This window comes from Xiphophorus maculatus, chromosome 19 (assembly GCF_002775205.1).
Source record: "Xiphophorus maculatus strain JP 163 A chromosome 19, X_maculatus-5.0-male, whole genome shotgun sequence".
Classification (NCBI taxonomy): domain Eukaryota; kingdom Metazoa; phylum Chordata; class Actinopteri; order Cyprinodontiformes; family Poeciliidae; genus Xiphophorus; species Xiphophorus maculatus.
In genome coordinates, this window is record NC_036461.1 from 19,968,292 (window position 1) to 19,989,951 (window position 21,660).

Below are 21,660 nucleotides of genomic sequence, written 5' to 3' on the forward strand. Positions count from 1 at the left end.
GTCCCATGTATCTGACTGTACTGTATTATGAAGACTGGATTTACACTCTGTCATTTCCTTTGACTATTGACTATACTGAATTGGAATGTACTAAATCAAATTAATTGAATCAAATAAACATGAATTATATCATATATGACTCAATATGAAGTTCCCTCACAAAGTACGTTGTGTATTTGTTATATAAATACTTAGCAAAATTTTATTTTAGTATTAGAAGGCTAGGTTTAATTCCAACTTCCTCCTGTCTCATGACAATGTGCCCCTGAGCAAGGCACTGTACCCCAAATTTCCTACTAATTTGATTATTAGTTTGTTCACGTTTGTGAGTATAAAAGGGTGAATGTAGCCAAGTTGTCCATTTATATTTCAATCCTTTATTTCCTGTAATTTTGATGAAAGTTTTTTTTAAAGATCTACTTGTAGATGGTGCATCTTAAGATGTGGCATTTAATTGGAATTGGTAGAGACAGTTTCATTACTACCTTTCCTCATGGCTGAGGGAGAAAGCATTTTCTCACAACATACCTACATTTTTGTAATTTTATGTTTGTTACTGATAAATATTTTTATCAGGTAATTGTTGAAAAAAAAAATGGCACTTGATGTCACAAAGTTTACTCAAAGATGATGAATTCTTTCATTTTTAGCTCCAATTCTCATCTTTTTCAAAGTTCAAACATCCTCCCAAAAATCAGAGACACAGAATAAAACGCAGAGCAAGAATTCGATTTTAAGAAAAGCAGAAAAACAAACACTAGGAAACTAGCACCTAATTTTAAAGCATATATAAAGTAAGCACTGTACAAATCATAAGAGATGCACATGAAAAAAGTGTTGCAATTTTTTTTTTTAAACTAACAGAATTAAAATCTGTAATATGAAATGATACAGAGGTGGAAGCACAAAAATCCAAAAACAGATGGAGGGAGATGGTGATAAAACCAAAGGAAAATCCAGTCTTCAGTTTTGGTCAGTGTTGCTGCTCAGGCAGTACAACTGAAACAGTAAAGCCAGTAATAAAAGTTGAAACAGTTAATTAATGCCATGAAAACACCTTATTCTGAACAAATCTTAAGTTTGAGGGAACATCATTATATAAAAACAGTTCCAACTAAGAAATGTTTTTCAATAGATCCCTAGATGTTTGTGAAGTTTTTTTTTTTTTTACAGTATCTCTTTTTAAATCCATCAAGTTTTTTCCCCCCACAGACAATCATTTAAAAACAGCTTCCTGACAGTCATGCTAGAGTTATGGATGTCATATTCTACTCTAATTTTGACAAAAATAAAAACAAAACTAAAGCTGTTTTTCAGATGAGGGTTGTCTGTTGACAGAAAACGGTTTTCCAGTTGGAGCCAATAACTGGTCCCATAACACATTAACAAGACTTTGAATGAGTTTGCACTATTACTTCTGTATACACTAGTTTAACCTGAAACCGGAGAGCTTTGGGAGTGTCAAACAGGATTAAGAGACATAGTTCCATGTTTTGACTTCGGATGCATAATAAATTAAAAATAGCATTCATAGCAATATCAGTGAGTACAATCTTGCAATCCCAAAAGGTTGCTTGGATACTGTGTTTGGCAGGCTACTTTTTTTTTTACCACCCTAGGTGTTGCAGATCTTAGTGAGAAGGTTAATCACAACTGATACTGTCATCACAATATTTAAAATAATTATGGCAATGTCATGTTTTCTTGATGTTGAAAGAAAGTTGAACTGACAGAAGATGGAGGAGAAACATGGCCATAAACCACTCCTACTCATAGATTTCAAACCTCATCAAATTGAGTTAAAGGTGATCAAATCTGAAAGGAATTTCTTTGCTTTGAACCAAAATACGATCAACATGCTAAAGATTATATGCAGTGTCTCTGGGACACTGAAGGGGGAAAAAAATGACCAACTTTAGAAAATAATATAGTATATTTATCTGTGAAAAGTCCACTCCACAGACGCTGTCATGAAAAGCAGATTGTCTCGTCGCCTCGCCCACATCTAGGAGCCTGAAGGGAACAGGTGCACATGATGGCTGATGGCCTGCTCCATGGAGCTTTTAAAGACCTTGTAGGTGGAAGTAACAGGCAGGAGGAGGTGGTTGGTCGCTGGTTTGCTTTGAGGGAAAAGCCCGTCATCCCAGCATTCCACTGCGTTCTCCGTCTGCTCCTCCGGCTTGACATGGTGGAGGAAAGAAATGGTGGGAGGTGGGCGGAGGCCCACTGCTGGAAGCTCCTCAGCTCCAGTGACAAAACAAAGGATGTCCTGAAGGGAGATGGAGCTCCTTCCAACTGAGGACATGGACACCATGTTTTAAAGGCTTTTTTTTACTGAAATAATCTACAAAGATTAACTATATCTGTCCAGATTTAATCTGGAAATATTTTTATTTAAGCTTGTTTTGAATCTAGAGTATTGATATTGATTCAGGAAGCAAAGTTAGATGAACATCCTACCCTCACACTCCAGCAGGAGGTGTCTCCAGAAGGAAACAATAGGCGTCTCTAGGTTCCGCATCTCCTGCTGCTCGGAGAAGTTTATGGCGAAGAGCCGGCCGAGCATCTCGGCCGTCATCGCTTCTCTAGCATCACAGTAAACACCGAAGAAGACGGATGGAAAGAGCTGAACCTGGATCAGATCAAACAGAAGTTCAGATTTTCTCAGTCTAACTCCTGATTGTGACATCTTTGTTAAATGCAGGTGCTGTTTAACATAAGAGTTTGTACTACTGTAATGAAAGTCAGCCTTAAGTCACCTGATCAAATACACCCAGCGTGCGCAGGCCGTCTCGTAACCTGCAGGGGAAAAAAACTGTAAAGTTATTACAGGAGGTCTGAATTTTTGCAGGGCAATTTTGTTTACAGAGACTTCATAATCCATTTTATTTATTTATTTTATGTAGTTTTTAATTTTCTTTTTATTTGTTGTTGTTGGTTGCTGTGTTTTATTTTGGATACTTAAAATATCTTCAGGTTCCAACGTGAACTGTTTTGTACAAAATTAAAATTTGCTAGTCGTTGAGAGAACAAACTGGTATTTTTATGCCATTATCAATACTTTACTTGAAAATGGTCTCAAAACAATAATACTATTGTTTATCGCAATATTTACGAAAAAAATTTGCCTAAAAATATTTGTTGTTGACAGGCGTACTCATGACTGTTCATCTTCACCTCCATCTCGGTGTATTTTGCTCACCTCTGCAGAGGCAGCTGCATCCTGGTGATCATGGTGAAGCTGACCAGATCTTCCACCAGAGCCTCTCTGTCATCCAGACTGGTGACCGGTCTGTTACAGCCCGCCACCTCCAGGAACTCCCAGTTCGCTTTCATCACTTTCTTCAGCTCATATAGAGACTTGGCGGCTGCAATCTAGATGGACACACACTAGGTGGTCAGCCTTCCCTTCTGGGGCCTCTGTGAGGGATGCCTCAGAGTGGCGGACTCAGCCCTGCCCTCACCTGGTGGACTTGCTGGGTGAAGTGTGTTTCAGGGGTCATGTGGTTCAAACTGAGGGGGCAGTTGGCTGGGTAGTTAAACAGACATTGGTAGAGCCCGTGGGAGAAAAAGCCAATAGGTGGACCACCGTGGACCAGACAGAGCGCCAACAGGGACCCTATGTCAAAGTACAGATCCTCACGCAGAGCTAAATAAAACACACACACACACACACTTTTCATTTACGGCTGTCACTTGTTTCCACAGTCCACAAAAGCTGACACCCAGGAGGCTGTCAGCTTTAGTCATCTTGCATGACACATTCCAGATAAAGTCCGTCTGCTCACCCTGGGTGTCCAGCGCCAGGTTTTTGGATCCGATTGGGCCCTCAAACACCACGGAGTTCTGGATCTGCTGCATCAGCAGATTCAGGAAATACTTCCTGGTTGCGTCTCCAGCGCAGTGAGCACTGGGCAGGGTCAGGTGCTGCTCACCTTTGAACCTGGAGACAAAGAGCTGGCGGATGAAGAGAAGAAACGGCAGAACACATCTGAGGTTAAGAACGAATGTTTACCTGACAGACAGTGAGTGTGTGGGGTCAAAGTCGGTCCTTCTGACCAGGTCCAGGCCAGCCAATAGAGCCTGGTCTCTATGGACCTCCACCTGGGCGCTGACAGGACAAGAGTGAGGAAGTAAAGACCTTAGGAGCTCCTCGGGTGACTCAGGTCTTACACGAGTACACGGTCTTAAGAATAACAAAAGAGAGGGAGAGAGAAATGAAGAATAAAAACAACTAGAAAATTTCTGAAGAAATTTAAACGAGGCCTGCCAAAGTGTGCCTGTCGGTTGGCACACTTCGTGGGCGTTCTGATGCTACAAATTAGCATCAATGCTAAAGTAAGCTACAATGTACTCAATAGCATGTGGAGATTGACAAACATGTTGAGTAACATGGACTTATGCCATTCAGTATGTTGAAATTAGTGTACAAGTTAAAATGAGCCAAACTGCTAACATTAGCCAAAATGTTGTCAGTAGCATGTGGAGCATCACTCCATTCAGTGTACTAAGCATGGCTAATAAATAAGAAAAATAGCTAAAAGCTTCTTTTAGGAAAAAGGCTAATGCTAATGGGGGCAGTGAAATGCAAAGGTTTGTGCTAAGGTTAATTTACTGTCTTGCGCAGCAGGGCAGTGCAATAACCTGAGAGAAAAAAGATAGTAAATGCTAATATTAGTTAGCACTACCCTGAGAGGAATATTTAGGCTTTTATTTTGAAATTCCGTTACAAAACTTAACGCGGTGTCACTGTCGCGCCCCGTGATTAAGCTCATAATTACAATCCTCTGTACTGAATAGCTCTCTGATAGCAGACGGTGTCCATAAACAAGTTTACTAAATATTGTACAATAACTGAAAACAGAGATGTAACTTCTATCATGAATATAGATTAGCCAAAAACCCTCCAAATTACAATGAAATACTTCTGGTGGGCGACGGAAGTAAGACCCTTAATCGTTTCCCCAGTAAGCCTCCCAGGAATAAGGTTGATAGAATGTTCAGTTCCAATGGTATCAATGACATCAGCGGTTATGACGACACTCTATGATACCACAAAGGAGTCTCTCTCTTGAATGTAGCTCGCAGACAGCGTTTTCTCAGACCTGTTCCTCAGTTCTATCGCGACAGATCACTCTTCAGAGCAAGTTCGAAATTAATCGAAGCAAGCGGGATATCGATTCCAGATATTACACGCCTTTCAGAGAAGCAAGAATTTACCAGAACATCGACATGAAGCAACAACAGATTGCTTGTGAACATGAAGCTTTTCCACCTGAGCTTTCATGGGTCGACATTATGGACCTGAACATCCAAGTCGACTACGACGCTGTCATTTTCCCTTTCGAGGAAGACACAGACAGCCCCATTGAGCCGGAAGACGGATCAACAGAGATCCAGGGGGAATCAAGTCCTTCCGGCGACTTAGAGAATCCAACATCATTGGAAGTCGAGCAGGAAACAACTCCCTCTGCTGGCTTCGAGATTACCCCCTCGGTGGAAGTCGTGGAAGAGTCAAGCCAACACGTCATCGATCTCACAAAGCAGGTAGACGATCTTAAAAAAGAACTGCAGGGTAAGATTTTTGATCTCCATGAGGAAAGAGAACGAAGGATTGCATGCCAGGCTGAAGTCAAATCACAGCAGGAGGAGATTCAAAAACTGCAAAAAATGGTAGTAAAAGAACATCACCTGCGAGTCAAACGCGAACATGAAAGAAACGTGCCAGAGATCCACGTATCAAAGGTTTCTTGCTCTACCAAAGTTACAGCCGACAAGAGCGTTCTTCAACAGCTGGAATACTACAAGAGGGAGGCTGAAAAATACGCCTCCCGCAATAAAGGTCTGATAGAAGTAATGGTTGAAGAATATAGAGTGAGACTTAAATATGAGGAGCAGCTCAAAAGTCACACAGAGCAAGCTTCCAAATTCAAAGAACAGGAGGAAACAGTGAAATCTCTGCAGGGTCAGGTTGCAGACCTGAAGGTGAAGTTAAAACTTGCTCTGGAAAACAACCATCCTAGAGTCTCCACCCAACCAGAGGCTCCCCTGCAAACAGAAGGCTCCCTACGAACAGAGGAGTTCAAGGAAAGACAGACCTCCCATCAACCAGGGAGGTATGAGGAAAGACAGACCTCCAATCTATCAGGGAGGTCTAATGAAATACAGACCTCCCATCAACCAGGGAGGTATGAGGAAAGACAGACCTCCAATCTATCAGGGAGGTCTAAGGAAATACAGACCTCCCATCAACCAGGGAGGTACGAGGAAAGACAGACCTCCAATCTATCAGGGAGGTCTAATGAAATACAGACCTCCCATCAACCAGGGAGGTATGAGGAAAGACAGACCTCCAATCTATCAGGGAGGTCTAAGGAAATACAGACCTCCCATCAACCAGGGAGGTATGAGGAAAGACAGACCTCCAATCTATCAGGGAGGTCTAATGAAAGACAGACCTCCCATCAACCAGGGAGGTACGAGGAAAGACAGACGTCCAATCTATCTGGGAGGTCTAACGAAATACAGACCTCCAATCAACCAGGGGTCTCCATGCATAGCGTGGCTCGGCCTTTGCACCGACCCACACCCAGGTTGCAATCAGAGGAGTCCACGCAAAGCCAAACCTCCACACAAACATGGAGGTCAGAGGAAAGAGAGACGTCCATGCGACCAACCTCCACTGGTTGCATGAAGGGGCTTCATGTTGGCGTTGGCATGAAGGCCAATCTATGCCCAGCTCGGCCTTTACGCCGACCCACCCCCAGGTGGCACTAACCTAGTGGCACTAACCTAGGTCACTATCCAAACCTAGGTTTTGCTAACACTCGGCATTAATTGATTGATTAATTGATCTCTCTAAATTGTCCTAAGGTGTGAATGTGTGTGCGCAAGGATAAGTGTGTTAGATGATGGATGGATGAATATTTGTTAAAAGTGTCTGACAGTAGAATATGAAACAGAGAATCTGCGAAAATGCATCTAGCTCTGCTACTATCCAGAAACATCCAATCAGAACCAAAAGGCAAACCTTTGGTTCTGATTGGTTTCTAATGCGTTGAATGTGTCTCAGCACATTCAGCGCATTAGACTACTAGTACACTGCAGCTACACAATTGGCAGAAAAACACCCTAATATTATATCATCATTGTTTATACTGATTTAGAAAACAAAATGCTGTACAGGTTTGTCAAAACTATTTCGACCCATATTAGAACTTTGCATTGATTTCCTTCATTTTAGTAGCTGCGATTTTGCCTAATCCACACATTTTCCCTAACCCCAAACAATATTAGTCTATTCCTAACCCTAACCCTAACTAAAACTTAGTTAGCATCTTACCTCTAAATGTTACCCCTGACCCAAAACAATGAGTCCATCATATTAGGACCAAAGCCTGGTCCTAATATGATGGAACTAATGCAGTGTTTCTCAATTCTGGTCCTCAGGCCCCCTGCCCTTCATGTTTTAGGTGTTCCCCTTCTGCCACACACCTGGATTGAATCTGTGGGTGATTAACATGCTACTGCAGTACTTGATGACTGCAGAAGAGGTCATGCTGTTCTGGAACAGCTGTTCTGAAACAGAGACACACCTAAAACATGCAGAGCAGGGGGTTTAAGGACTGGAATTGAGAAGCACTAACCTAATATGACACTGGACATATAATGGTGCGTTCACACCAAATACGTTTTGAGCGTCAGGCGCAGCTGGTTTGCATTCAAAGTCTATGTGGAGGCGCGTCGAAGGCCGTTGCGTCGCGCTTCAAGCCTCTAGCGCGGCGCGATTTGAACCGTTTGGAGCGTTTGACAAATCTAGCGCATCCAACGCTTCACATAGACTTTGAATATAAACCAGACTCGCCTGACGCTCAAAACATGTTTGATGTTAATGCATCAGTAGAATGTTCAGTTCCACTGGTAACAATGATATCAGCAGTGATGACATCACTCTTTGATGCATCAAATGAATCTCTCTCTTGAGTGTAGCACACAGGCTGTTTTTCAGACCTGTTCCTGTTTCAGAGTTATAAGTTATGAATCTTTTCCAGGAGCATTGTTAAAATTATTTGAAGGCACAGAATCAGCCCAGTACAGGTTCACATTCTCAGGTTAGAGAGACTCATCTGGTATAAAGTTAATTTTTTGGTACTGGAATCACATTTATTAATTTAATCAAAGCATGTCATCATGTCCAGAGCATAGTAGCATTTTGTTGCTTTTGCCACCACTAGATGAAATGCATATAAGATATAACATAAACAGCACCATTCAGAGATGCAATGAGTTTATAGCAGCTGTTCCACCATGTCTGTAGTTCTGACGTTCTGCCATCACTGTGGTTCTAAAGAGCAGCTCAGAGAGGCAGACTAAATTCTGTCTATTTTGAGTCTAACTGACACTGTTTTGTGTCAGTTAGACTTTTGTTTTGAGTTAAATTTGGCTCGTTTTTTGTTAATTATGTCGCCACAGTTACTCGAAATGCCAACAAAAGTAATAGCTCCCCTCACAGGATTGAGCCGCACGTTTTGATATATATATTGTGAGGGGCCACGCAGCGGTACGAGCCGCATTAACGGTAGTAGGAAGGGGCAGTTATTTTGAGGTGTAGAACAATAGGGGCCTGCCCATAGCATTGCATAGGGATAGAATCCTGAATTCCTGAAAGAATAATGAATTGTGCAGGTGGAGGCGGAGCTTTGGAGCGTTTCATGTGTGTACCTTTTACAGTCAAGGGGAGATGGCATGGGGGTCAGATGGCGCTTGGACAGTAAGCGTCTCTTCTGGCCGCTCTGAGGTGATGCAACCAGAGATGCTGGAGAGACAAAAACACGAGGTTTAAAACTGCTGCAGCAGGAATGTTCTATCATTAACCATAGCAGAGGAGACGACATGCAGATGTATGCAGACATAAATCACAGAGAACCAACCTTTCCCATCCGTTGCATTTATGCAGTCGATGCAGGCCCAGTCTGTGGTGTCCAGCTTTAGATTTGAACATTTCCTGTGGGTTCCTCTGGATCCACAAAGGCAGCACCGGATCACCTCAAACCACCTGGAAACACACCGGACACTGAAGCTGCAGAGTTTCTGTCAGCATTTCTGATCTCCAGCTGAGATCAGTCCCCTTCACCAGTTAACACTGCTCAGTCGTCTCCGCTGAAATTAAGCGGTAAGCACAGTAAGCAATTAGCTTACTGTGCAAGCTAATTGCTCAGCTTGCACAGTAAAAATATTGATGGCATGTTTTTGCAATATTTCGAGATGCACATTGAACTCAACTGGTAACAGGACTAATCTAAATAAAGCTGTAGAAATTAACTTTCATAAACAATGTGTGGTTTTCTTTTTACATATTTGCTAAAACTTTCACCATGTTATGACGGTATAATACTGACATATGTGAAAAAAATGAGCTCCTCCTCCCTAAGGTCCTACTGTCATCTGCAGAAATAAACCGCTTGGTCAGAAACAACAAATGAGAGGCAGGAAGATGGTCCTAGCGCTGTTAATCATTCTCCTGTACACGCTGCAGTTACGCCAATCACAGAGAACCAACTTACTGTCGCAGGAAAACTGTTTATCTGCCGTCATAGGTGGTCATGCTAACTAGCCTTAGCATTCACAGAGAAGTATGCTGTGAATTAGCTGTAGTAAAGAGCAAGGCGTGGAGTGTGAGCAGCGCATACACAAGAGTGATTGACAGTGCCAAGACCCTCTTCTTTGCTCTGATTGGTTGTTTCTGAACAGAAACGGTGTAATTCTACAGAAATACACCGTTCCTGTTTCAGTCCCAAGGATACCAGGACACTGGTGATTTTATTTTTATATAATTAGGGAATATACATTTTCATTTTCAGTGTCAATGTTTTTATGTTTGCAGCTCAAGCACAACATGATGTACCCCTTCTTAGAGTACGTGCGTCCCTCGTTGCAGACGCAGGTAACGGAGTCGCAGTGATTGTAAACCTCCAGAAGCTCAGAGTATGCATTTGCCTCCAGCTCCCAAGATGCATCTCTGCACAGAACAAAAAAAGGACAAAGAAATCATAAAAAAATAAAATAAAATAGAAAATTAATATTAAACACTCTTGAAATATTTAGTGCAAGAAGAAATTCTATGTACATTCTTACTCTGAACAGTTTCATAACCTGCCGTTTAAAGGCTGGATAGATTAGTGAATGCAGTAATTGCAGTTACAAAGGATTGCTTAGACTCAATATTTTGTAGGTTTCTATATTCTGTGTCATGCACACATGCAGCTGACCAGCAAGATAAACTGTCCTCTGTGCTCAGAGCTCATCTACATTTTCAGTGTCTTACTTAGATCTTTAAACTCACAGAGGGTAATGGAGAAATTATGAAACGATAAAGAATAATAAAGAAGCAGAAAACATGTGCTTTAATCATAACTGACATTGTTATTGCAATTTAAAGCATTAGTATTGCCATGAATTTTTATTTTATTTTTTAAAAAGTCAATTAAATAATGTACATATATTCAGAACAAAAAGTGTAAAATACTGTAATTTTTAAGCTATAAAACAGGTTCATGTTTACTGCAGATATAATCTAGTTAATTGTGTCACCTTTCTGGGATGTATATCCCCATTCTGACCATCTCCTGCTGGAAGTTCTCCTTGTTGTTACAGAGAGTACATCTGAAGAAGAAGAGTCCTGCGCTGTGGGCCTGATGCTACACACAGAAAAACAATCAGAAAACCGTTTGGTTCCTGCAGGAATTAATTTAGCAGTGGTCTAAAATGTCTCAAGTGGGATTAGGAAGGTAGAAAACAGAAGAGGAGTAACATTAAGGCAGCATGTACAACACAATAAGACAAATGAAAGATAATCTAACTGAGTGCCACTAATTTTAAAGAAACAGTCCCAACCTGCCTGTTTCCTTTATTTAAATGTTCTGATATTTAGAGTTTTCAGCTTTTTTTGCAGAATGCTCATATGCAACAGCTTTTTAACTTCAGATGTTTACTTTCTAACAAAAAATATTGTAAGAGCAGGTGACGCTGTAAACGAGTCAATAAATCACAGTCAATCTAATCAGCAAGCAAGGGGAGCAGATGTGGCTATGGTGTTAGCCATAGTTTCGTCTAAAGAAAGCTGAACATCATCATCACTTTGCATCAGAATGCTGATGCTGGGTTTCCATAAACAGAAAGAACAGCTTTCTGAACTTAAAGGTTAGAATTTCGAGCTGATGAGAAGAATAGAGCATCAGGATGTCCAGCAGGCCAGAGGACTGTCTTCTCCTGAGTATTGTGCTACAAAACCTTTCAGAAAAAAAGAAAGGAAAAAATCTGCCTAATTCAGAATCAGCAGGTCAGGCTTTTTAAAAAGCCAGAAAACTGCAATCGCTACCCTCCTATTAATTAGGTCACATTTCCAATTAAAAGCCTTTCAAATATATGTTTACTCTAAAATGCTAAAGCGACTGTCAGACCGTATATTACCTGCACACAGTCTCTGTGGAACCAGCTGGCGTGGCAGGATGGACACTTGAGGACAGAGTAGGACAAGACAGGCTCAATAGAGTCTAAACATATTGAGCAGGACTGAGGAAGACTGAAGTCTGAGTCTACGCAGAGAGACTGGGTTGGACTGTGATCCTGACAGTAAGACCTGCAGATGAAAACACACATTCAGGTAAATATTATTACAGTCTATCACATTGCAAGCAAGCGTTTTCTTAACAGATTCAATTTTGAATTCAGCTGTTTGTTCCATTTAAGTTCCATGTGTTTCCTGTTGAACACCTGAGCTTTCCAACCCTGAAAAATCTAATTTAATCTGGATTATTTTTCACCATTCCTAATTGACCAAATCTGACTAAATGTGAGTTTGCTTTAAAGGCATTTTAACCCCAATATTTTATGCAAGAATTCATATGTATATTGTTTGCACAATCTTTATGCACATTACTGCAGCAGTTTATAAATAAGTTACATTCATGTTGAATTATTCCCCGCTTCCTGGTCATTGGCAAAAGTCTTCTCACACTTGCAAATCAGGTGTGATCTTACACACATACATTAATCATGAGCGTCATTAGTTGCATCATGGGACACCCTTTAATATCTGGACAATTAGGGAGAGAAATCAATTAAAATCAGAAATTTGATTTGAATAGAAAAAAATTGGAGATTTTATTTTTAAGCCAAATTGCCCAGTTGTGCTTACTGGTGATGTGTCATTCCACACTGAAAACGTATCCAAAGACCAGAGAACTGCCAAAACAGGTCAGAAAGGCCTTCAGATTTCAGCAAGTCAAATTTAAGACTTTTTAAGATCTTTTTAATGCCACTTTGAAATAAATTTAAGACCAAAAAAAAAACTACCTATAAATAGAGGAGATGATTGGGGAATTTTGCTGGCGTATATGAGTTGGTGATACATTTGCACTAACTCATGATGAATCTCAAAGAAGCTAGCTAGCTAGCAAGGATATATTAGCAGCTAGTTACCAGCTGCCTCGAGTCACAATGAAGATGTCTGTGTGTGACTCAAACTATTGTCTGATAAAAAAGTCCAGTGAGACAAAAAAATAAGCTACATATCTTGCCACGAGTAAATTTTAAACCTGAGATTAATGTATTTGAGGCAAACTTTTTTTTTTTTTAAATGAATAGAAGATCATTTTAAGGCCTTAATTTTCACTGCTGAAAAAGATGTCATTTAAAGCATGGAATCTGGACAAATCAGCTATAATATTAGTTTTATAGAACTAATTAAACTATTCTTGTTAGACTTGTTTACTACAGTATAACAACAAATGTAATGTGCAGAATGGGGGGTCATTTTGATTGCAACGTTAAGTGTTGCAATCAAACAGGAGGTCAGCGGAGGTCACTCTTCTTAAGTGGTGAGTTGGATGGATAGTTGAGTGTTCGTCTCTACATCTGAATGGTGTTTGGTGTGGCCACTTACGGGAATATTTCGTTGTACTGTGTGATGAACATCAGCTTCCTCCCACAGGGGAAGTGCACCACCCTCCTGCAGCTACTGACGTTGCAGCCAATACATGCGCCCTTCTTCTTACAACCATAGCATGTCTGGAGCACATGAAGGACACACAACTTAAAGGGTTTCTCTGTCAAAGTCAATTTTAAATGTTAAATAACCAATTTTCCAACTGTCTCGGATTTACTTTTTAGAATCTTTCAGACAAAACAACTGATGTGTCAACCCTATTTAGCACTCACCATTCGAGCTGCCCTCCTGACCTCCTGTTTGATGTCATCCACCAGGAAACCAAACACACCCTCGTTCTCTTCTCCTCGCTGGTAAACTCCACTAGACGTCAGCTACAGAAGACAAGAGAAAACTCTTTGACAACAGGAAAAAATGAACCGATATTACAGATATTGCATTTTACTGATACAGCCTGGCAGGCCGCAATCTCAAGAATCCACTCTTCTTCAATTTGCATTAGACATAGCCTGCTACAGTTTAAGGTGCTGCACAGATAATACTTGTCCCCTAATAAATTATCTACAATATATCCTGGCGTAGACTCATCTTGTGTTAGGTGTGGGCACAGCCCTGCTGATCTCAGTCATATGTTCTGGCTTTGCCCCAGGCTCCTCCCCTTTTGGGAGTCATTCTTTAGGACGATTACATTTATATGTAAGAGGAATATTGATCGAAGTGCTCTAACTGCCTTATTTGGGGTTGTCCCTCTGACTACACCAATAACAACGCAGCAGGCCAATGCCACAGCATTTGTTACACCACTTGCAAGATGCCTAATATTATTCAATTGGAAGAGAGCTGCTCCTCCGTCTCATAAGCAATGGATGGAAGATGTCATGATCCATCTGAAGCTTGAGCATCTGAAACATACAGTCAACGACTCAATTCAACAATACAATGTCACCTGGCAGCCATTTCTTTTGTATTTTGAGACAGAGTCCTCCTGAGTATACAGCCCTACCCCTCCCCTCCTTCCTTCTTACTAAATATGTGATGTCAGCACCTGTTGCCAATTTGTTTTTGTTTGTTTCATTGTTGTTCTGACATGTTTAAAACAAATAAAAACATCTGAATAATAATTACAGATATTGTAAATATTATACAGTTCACTACGTTTTGACACCTTGAAAAAGCCGACCCCACAGCTGACTTCACTAATGTTGGAGCCGACATATTGAAGAGAAGAATAAAATGCTTGTTTGTAATAAATAAACAGCAGATGAATCTGCAGAAGACAGACAAGCCACAGATGCTGCTGCTCTGATTGGGCAACTGGGATTTCATCCCATAGACGTTTGAAACCAGAAGTTTACATTCACCGAATAAAAAAAGGAGACAAATTGCTTTCCTCACAAAACATGGTGTGAGGTGCAAGGTCTTATTTCTAAAATGAAATAAGACCAAACTTATTTTGCTTTAGGTCAGTTAGAATTACCATCTAATTTCTACTAGCTGAAAGCCACAATATTGATAAAAAGAATGTCAAATAGTAACTTATTGATTTATCTACAATCAGTAAGTACAGGTGTATATAAACTTGTGGTTTCAGCTGTATCTGTGAACATTGAATCATGTACATATAAAGTTGATGAAAACTCACCAAACAGAAGTAATGCACAGAGAATTTGTGCTCTTCGAGTTTGACCTTTTCCCCAAATAAGGCCGGGTCATCATCACTGCATTTGCACAGAGCACAGCCTAGAAACACACAAAATTATCACTCAAAATCTACATACTCAAATTCAAATCACAAATTCACACAACACATTTCCAGTTTTGATCCGTTTCCAGTTAATACTAAACATTGAACACAGTCTAGAATCTCTCATTAGCTTAGACAAAAGTTACAACAAAACAAACCACAATTGAAATTTCAAACATTTTTTGTATGACATCTATTCAGAAAGTATTTTCCCACTGGAAAACTAAAGTTATGTGTTTCCCAGGTGGCAGGTGGCCACTATAAAGGCCAGAAAGATGTTTTAATGCTCTGTCACGTTTATGCAAATAAGCTGTAGCCATCTCAATGATTACCATGTTTACACTCACATTATACACATGAAGAAAGTTGCAGACAGATGCACAATTTTACAACCGTACATCTTTGACCAAATGTTTCCGTCATACTTTGCCTCAGCCTTCCTCTCCGCCATGGGCAACGTGGACCTGAAGTTTTATCACAATATTTCTAATCTAAAACTTACATTAAGAATTATTTATTACTACTTTTTTGGTAACTGTATGGCTGTGATTGTGTGTCACAGCAATTACAGCCCCACAAACACAAATATTGCTCTTGAAAAGCATCCCCATTTGTAATCTGCTTCTTTAGGACACCAGTCACATAAAGAGGTTTATTGATATTTATATCTTTAGTGAAAATACTGTGGAGGAAATAGCAAAACAAACAATCCCAACAATATGGAGAGTTTTGGGAAAAGTTTGAGATCATTAATTGGAATGATAAGACATTTCTCACAATAATTGACAAATTTTCTGTTCCTACACCTGCAGTTTTACATGGAAACACTGATTTATACACAGCTAATTCAGTGTTAGTGGAAACAGTGGTTTTCATGATTATACATCACATACATTCTTCCCCTTTGCTGGACTTGTCAGTGTCCCTTAACCGTCTTAACTTCTTCCTCATGATGGTATCCAACCTGTGGGGACATGATAGACACTGATGACATTTAGTGAACAATTACCACACTATACAATGACCATACAATAGATGGCGCTGATAGGTTGCTGATATTCTAAAAACAAAATGAAAATGGATAGCAGGGCTACTCATGAGCAGCAGTGACTGTGAACAAAACTCAAACTCTTTGCATCTTGATTGCTTTATATAATAATAGACTCACCAATCAGTTTCTCAAATCAGGCAAAAACATGAGCAACTCAACTAAATTTAATAAATAAAAGTTTCTTTGAAATTATTTGTGTAAAATGAAGCAGCAGAACAATCATAAACATTTCCAGATCCATAAAGCTTTAGTTTCTAGAACAACTTCCTATTACCACGTGGTCAAGTAAAGAGTTAACTGGGCCACAAAGACATTAGAAGAGCAGTAGGATGGAAATTATTGATGCTTTTCATCTAGTAACATGCTCCAAATTTGATATACCTTGATAACTATAATTGTATTGTGACTAATGTGTAGCAAATCTACAATATGTATAACAGAACTTCTTATTTTGTTGCACATAAATTGTAAGGCAATAAACTGAGACACTGTTACAGAGATCCACTGATGAGGCTTTTCATGACCCAATCCGACCTGTGCTGCAAGTTCTTTAAATGGTTCAGCAGAAAATAAAGGAATTCCAAGATTATCCCCATTGTTACGGCCCTGGGCCTTATGGGCTGGGTTGCAGGTGTCATGTTGTCTGTCTTTGTGCTCCTCCCCTTTACAGGTGCTGCTGATTTTATTTATTTGGAGCACAGAGCATTTAAACCTGGCTGTCTCCACCTTCTGGGTCGCCTTCAGCCTTGATGCTTGTGGTGTTTTGTTGCCAGGCCTCAGCTCCCCTCCTTTTGCACATTTGAGTTTGTCTTTGTTTTTGCACTTCAACAATTCCATATGCACTCATACACCACATCCAAGCATTACACCACTGATACTGACATCCTCAATCCATTGTTGTTTGTGTTAATAAACATTCCTTTTTATGCCCTTTAATCCCTGCATGGTCTCCCGTTATTGTTATGACCTTGAGCCAGTCGTAACATCCATTCATACATTACTTTATATAGTCGTTTTTTCAGTGATTAAATCAACCAACACTGGTGGGGGAAGGGAGGAGTGTAGCTGCTAAACAAAAGTGTAGCTGCTAAACAAAAAGGTAGCACCATAAAATACTACCTTAAAGCCGCGATATAAGCCTAGCTAAAATTAAAACAAAATCTCCAGCTATATTTTGTCAAATCAAACGTAAAGACCTGCACATTAAACAGATTTTCTCAAATATAAGAAGTTTTCTCGCTCACCTCTGTCGACCTACTTGAAATAGTGAAGAGCCAAACACTCCGCTACACTGAAAATGAAGAAATGTCCTTCTTTTAGCCTACCTTACCCCCAGATGAATATATTTTTTATTCTGCATTCATATTTCACTCTTCTTTTGTAAGTTCGTTTTTCTCGCTAGTCTGTTTACTCTTAACGATGCCCTCTTTTAAATTTCCCTCTTTCAAAACAAGGGAAACCCATTTCCGTTTCCGAAATTTTCTGTCCGACTGAAAACATTCTGCTCCCCCTGGCGTCAGGAGCGAGCACAGCAGCCAGAAGACTGAGTCATGCTATTCTGAAATTTGCTACTCATATCAAAATATTGGAGTTCTTCGTTGCTGACTTCAAAAAGTTCGCAAAAATAAAAGTTGCATTGAAATAACAAACTAACTTTCAAAAGTATCATTTTATTTTTGCTAGATTTAAATCAATATTTCTGAAAAGACTCCATGTGAATTTAATAGCTAAAAAACTGTAAATGTTTAAGAAAATTCGTGAAATTCAAACAAATCGTTAAGTGAATTTTATTCAAATTTATTAATTAGTTAATGTATTGTTCTTTATATTATGTCAAATTTGGGACACAACATTGTTCATTTATATTTTGTTATTCAAATGAAAAAACATGTAATTATTGGTTGAAACTCATCTGCACAATCAGTTTGCAATTTAAGGACACCAAGTGAAACATCTTATGTACAAATTAATTGTTAATGTTTTAGTACCACATTCACCGGATTAATAAGTGAAGTTGGTTAAAGATCTATTTATTTTTATTTTTTAAAGGTTAAGGAAAGATGGCAGAGACAGTGGGAGGAAGATAGAACTGGTAGATGGCTGTACAGTATTCAAAGAAAAGTTGGTGCAATGAGGAGAACGGGACGAAATAGAAAAGAGGAAACAGTTATATCTAGGTTGCGTTTTGGACATACAAGGTTAAACAGTAATTTATTTAAAATAGGAAAACATCGAACTGGAAGTTGTGATTTTTGTGGTCAAGAAGAGACAGTAAAACATGTTTTGTTGTTCTGTACCAAATATTCTGTTGAGAGAAGGAAATTAGTTAGCCGGTTACAAGAAAATAAATTACAGTTAAATTTACAAGATATTTTGGGAAAAATTTCTAATTCTAAAGATATAAGTTATTTAATTAATTATCTTAAGAAAACAAAATTGATAGAAAAGATTTAAGTGTTGTTATTTTATTATTATTATTATTATTTTATTTTATTTATTTATTTATTTATTTTATTTATTTATTTATTTTTATATTGTTTTTTTAAAATTATTATTATTATTTTATTGTTTTGTTTGTTTTGTTTTGTTTTGAGGGGGGTGTATATAGTTAGCGTCCCGATCCACACTCCATTCCAGTAGATGGCGGTAATGCACATCTAAAAGTTGTTTGCCAACCGCCATAAAAAAGGAAAAGAAGAAGAAGAAGAAGATTTATTTTTTCTGGTCCGCTTGGATTGGCTGACCAGCTCCTGTTGACTGGACCAGCTGAAGTTCATGAGGATATCGGGTCTTTACAGTTGTGGCTTCAGAACTGTTGCCATTACATTTTAGACAGGTCGTTTGTTTAGTTTGGTTTTGTTTTCAACGTGTTTTGTAAGTCAAATTTGTTGTTTTTAACTGTATTTAACTGACTCTCTCTGACTGACTATGATTTCTTATGATTAAATAGAGAAAAGTAGAATTAAAGCAAAGTTTGCATGAGACAAAAACAACACACACAACCAGATTTATTTTATTGACACTTAAGTCTACTGTTGGGCCTTGATGTCACTTGAGTGATTCATTTTAAAGATAACTTTATTTATTATTACTGTTAAACTAAAATCTCCAGCATGGGGAAGTGGGATGAGCTCGGATTTTCTTGACAAATTGTTTTGGATTATTATTTTTATTATTATTGTTGTTTTCTCTGTGTGTGGATGTGCTCTTGCAGTGATTGCTTTAAAAGGAGTAAAATAACTGTTGTTTTGCATATCTGCAGAAAACCTTGACAAAAATACAACTACAAACGCATATTTCTCTGTGACTTTGAATTTGCCCAAATAAGTAGATTGTGAGCTCAGTTGGTCAGTTGGTAGAGCGCGCGCACTATTTGCCTCGTGCTGACGCACTTGTCATGAGTTCCATTCGGGCCATTTGCTCCATGTCTTCCTCTTCTCTTTCCTCCCTGTTTCCTGTCCAGTTACTGTTGAATGAAGGTCACCGGTGCCTGAAAGCACAGGTGCATTGTTTCTGCCTTCATATTATCTTCATGTGACTGAACCTACTATTCCTACAAGAATAAATTAGTTAGATTTGTCAGAGTATTTTTTTATAGTGTAATATTGGCTAGTAAAATTGAAGAAGAACTTTCTCCGAGGTAACCGCTGCGAACATCTCCTCTCCTCTTTCCCTCCTCCCCGCCCAAGGGAAACAGCAGCGTCACCGGGTGAAGGGCGGCGCCCACAGGTACCCACATCATCAGCTCGGTCCACAACACAAACAGCTGCAGACAGACGCAGCTCTGTGTCCAGAAGTCAAGGAGACTCCCAAGAGCTAAACCAGCCTTCTCTCTCGCTGTGGACCGAGCAGGGAGGGACGCGGAAACATCCGGAACGTTTGGAAACCCCGAAAAAGGGAAGTTGGATCGTTTGTATTTGAGAGAAGAATGTTCAGCTGGGTGAAACAGGAGCAAGGTGGCCGCAACAAGGAAGGAGAGATGTACCAGACGGTCACGGAGGGACTCCAAACGCTCTACACCAAGAAGCTGCTGCCGCTGGAGGAGACCTACCTCTTCCATGACTTCCACTCTCCGGCCCTTGAGGGGGCCGACTTCCAGAGTAAGCCCATGGTGCTGCTGGTGGGGCAGTACTCCACCGGGAAGACCACCTTCATCAGGTACTGACCGCTCTGTCAGCGGCCGAACCGCCGGGGGGGAGGGAGGGGGCTGCCTGTTTCATGTGCTCAAATTAACTTTGTTTGTTATTGTACTATACAAGTAACTTTGTGCCAAAAGTATTACATATTTCTACTTAAATCTATTCTAATGAAAAATGCTGTAAAATTGAACAACATAAGTCAATGAAAGAATGACATTCTCAGATACTATTTTTTAGTAAGAACACCAAAGTTGTGAAAATTTATTTTTGCTCAAAAATAGGATTAAAAAAAAATCCGAGATTGTCTTCATGCAACGTTTGGCTGGGAAATCTGTTTTATTGGAATCTGATCAGAAAAGGCAGAAAAGGTTCAGCTTCAGCTGCCAGTGTTCTGATAGCCTAAACCTGAACTAGTTCAAAAACCCTGATCACTCAGGAAGAGCAGAACAGATGAATGAGTGTAAAGTCTTTGTTTACATGAGTCTGCAAGTTGTTCCACAAGGCAAAACTTCAACAGGATGTTATGGGATTTAGTTTAAAAGTGTAAGAAGCTTTTCACATCTTTTGTCTGTAGTGTAAACTGCCTGAAACGTTCTGTATATTTTGCTTCATTATGATCTACTCAATCCAATGTATTCCTCCATTTCGTACACCAAACTCTTCAGGGTGGAAATATGGCGCATTTTTGCTATGTCTGTTATTTCTAAAAGGACCTATAGGTGCCTGGGGTTATGAGGTCACCCTGCCTCTGGTTCGCCCCTGTCTGTCTAGTGAGGAAGTCACAGGGTTGCATCAGCTGACCTGTTTAGGGGCAAGTTGGATTCCTAGGTCAAAGGATTGGTGTAGGGACGTGTGGTTTTGTGCAGGCAGGCAGTCAGGGGATTTTAAAGTGTAAACAAGACTCAGGAATCAGTTCTAAAAGAAGAATGTTCTGGGAAATCTTGGTCTCGCGTGTGATTTATGTTTGGCCTGAAAATGGGACCTCAAAATGGCTTATCTTCATAGAATTATGACTGGAAATGTTTTGCATAAATGTTACAGATTTATACAAAACAAAAAAGTCTGAAACCTTTACAGTGGTAAGAGGTATACAGTATAGCTAGATAAAACCTGTTTAGAGCTGCAAATGTTTTAAAACTATTTTTTTGAGAAAATTTTTTTTTTATTTTTTTTAAACTTGCTGTAGAAAATTTATTGTAAAGGAAGCACCATTTTGGTTTTATTTTTAGGTTTTAGAACAAATAAAAAATTGATAACATTTGCAAATACAGGATGGATACATTTTATTTCATAGGGTGTTATTTGAGGGGGGCACATAGTGTCCAATTTAATACGAAGAAAAATAGATTCAAAAATAAAAGTAGTACTTTTAGTGTCACCTAGTCAAATGCAACATTTCTAAGGTAAAACTGAGACTTGTTATGATATTAACTTCCACTCTAACTTTTTACAGTCTGGGTTTATCTTGCACTGAGGCCTTTTCATCAGAAGGCTGCAAGTTTCACAGATGAAGAACTACGGAAGGAAATATGCATTGTTACATTTATTCTTTATGGTTCATCATATCTCCCAAATATCCAACCAGCTTTGGTTTCTTTTCCTTTGTGATCGTGTGTCTCTGCTCAGATTCTTGGTTTGAGCTGTTGTGCTATTTTGAAAAATTTGTGAGGATATAAAAGTAGCAGCAGGTTGTAGCCAGGTCTGCCAGAAGCAGATCTGTCTTCTGTTTTGTCTTAAATATAAGTCATTTTATCTGGCGTTTGGCATATCACTGCAGGAA

At 39.5% G+C, this 21,660-nt stretch overlaps 2 protein-coding genes across 5 annotated transcripts in view; one reads left to right on the plus strand and one right to left on the minus strand.

Annotated features, from left to right (window-relative positions):
* Positions 1 to 713: 713 nt before the first annotated feature.
* g2e3 (G2/M-phase specific E3 ubiquitin protein ligase) lies at positions 714 to 17,186 on the minus strand. 3 transcript variants are annotated; one of them, XM_023352277.1, is made up of 17 exons: positions 17,000 to 17,186; positions 15,584 to 15,654; positions 14,589 to 14,686; positions 13,219 to 13,320; positions 12,944 to 13,068; positions 11,470 to 11,638; positions 10,591 to 10,697; positions 9,905 to 10,018; positions 8,931 to 9,055; positions 8,722 to 8,815; positions 4,016 to 4,186; positions 3,789 to 3,943; positions 3,465 to 3,649; positions 3,203 to 3,375; positions 2,760 to 2,799; positions 2,461 to 2,632; positions 714 to 2,295 (listed from the first exon to the last, which is right to left on the minus strand). In XM_023352277.1, exons 2-17 carry the CDS (start codon positions 15,639 to 15,641, stop codon positions 2,006 to 2,008), a joined length of 2,178 nt encoding a protein of 725 aa, XP_023208045.1. In that variant the 5' UTR covers positions 15,642 to 15,654; positions 17,000 to 17,186; the 3' UTR covers positions 714 to 2,005. The 3 variants fall into 3 exon arrangements, with proteins under 3 accessions (XP_023208045.1, XP_023208046.1, XP_023208044.1); XM_023352278.1 differs by having other exon boundaries at positions 4,016 to 4,111; positions 16,986 to 17,186; XM_023352276.1 differs by having other exon boundaries at positions 16,986 to 17,186.
* Positions 17,187 to 18,525: 1,339 nt separating this feature from the next.
* Positions 18,526 to 21,660, plus strand: part of LOC102223325 (EH domain-containing protein 4-like) — a 28,844-nt gene continuing 25,709 nt past the window's right edge. The window contains exons 1-2 of one of the 2 annotated variants that reach the window (XM_023353270.1): positions 18,526 to 18,615; positions 19,431 to 19,899. In XM_023353270.1, the coding sequence (XP_023209038.1) occupies positions 19,670 to 19,899 (230 nt within the window). In that variant the 5' untranslated portion in view covers positions 18,526 to 18,615; positions 19,431 to 19,669. Of the gene's footprint in view, positions 18,616 to 19,206; positions 19,900 to 21,660 lie in introns of those variants that run through there. The other variant, XM_005812061.3, reaches the window with a different exon arrangement.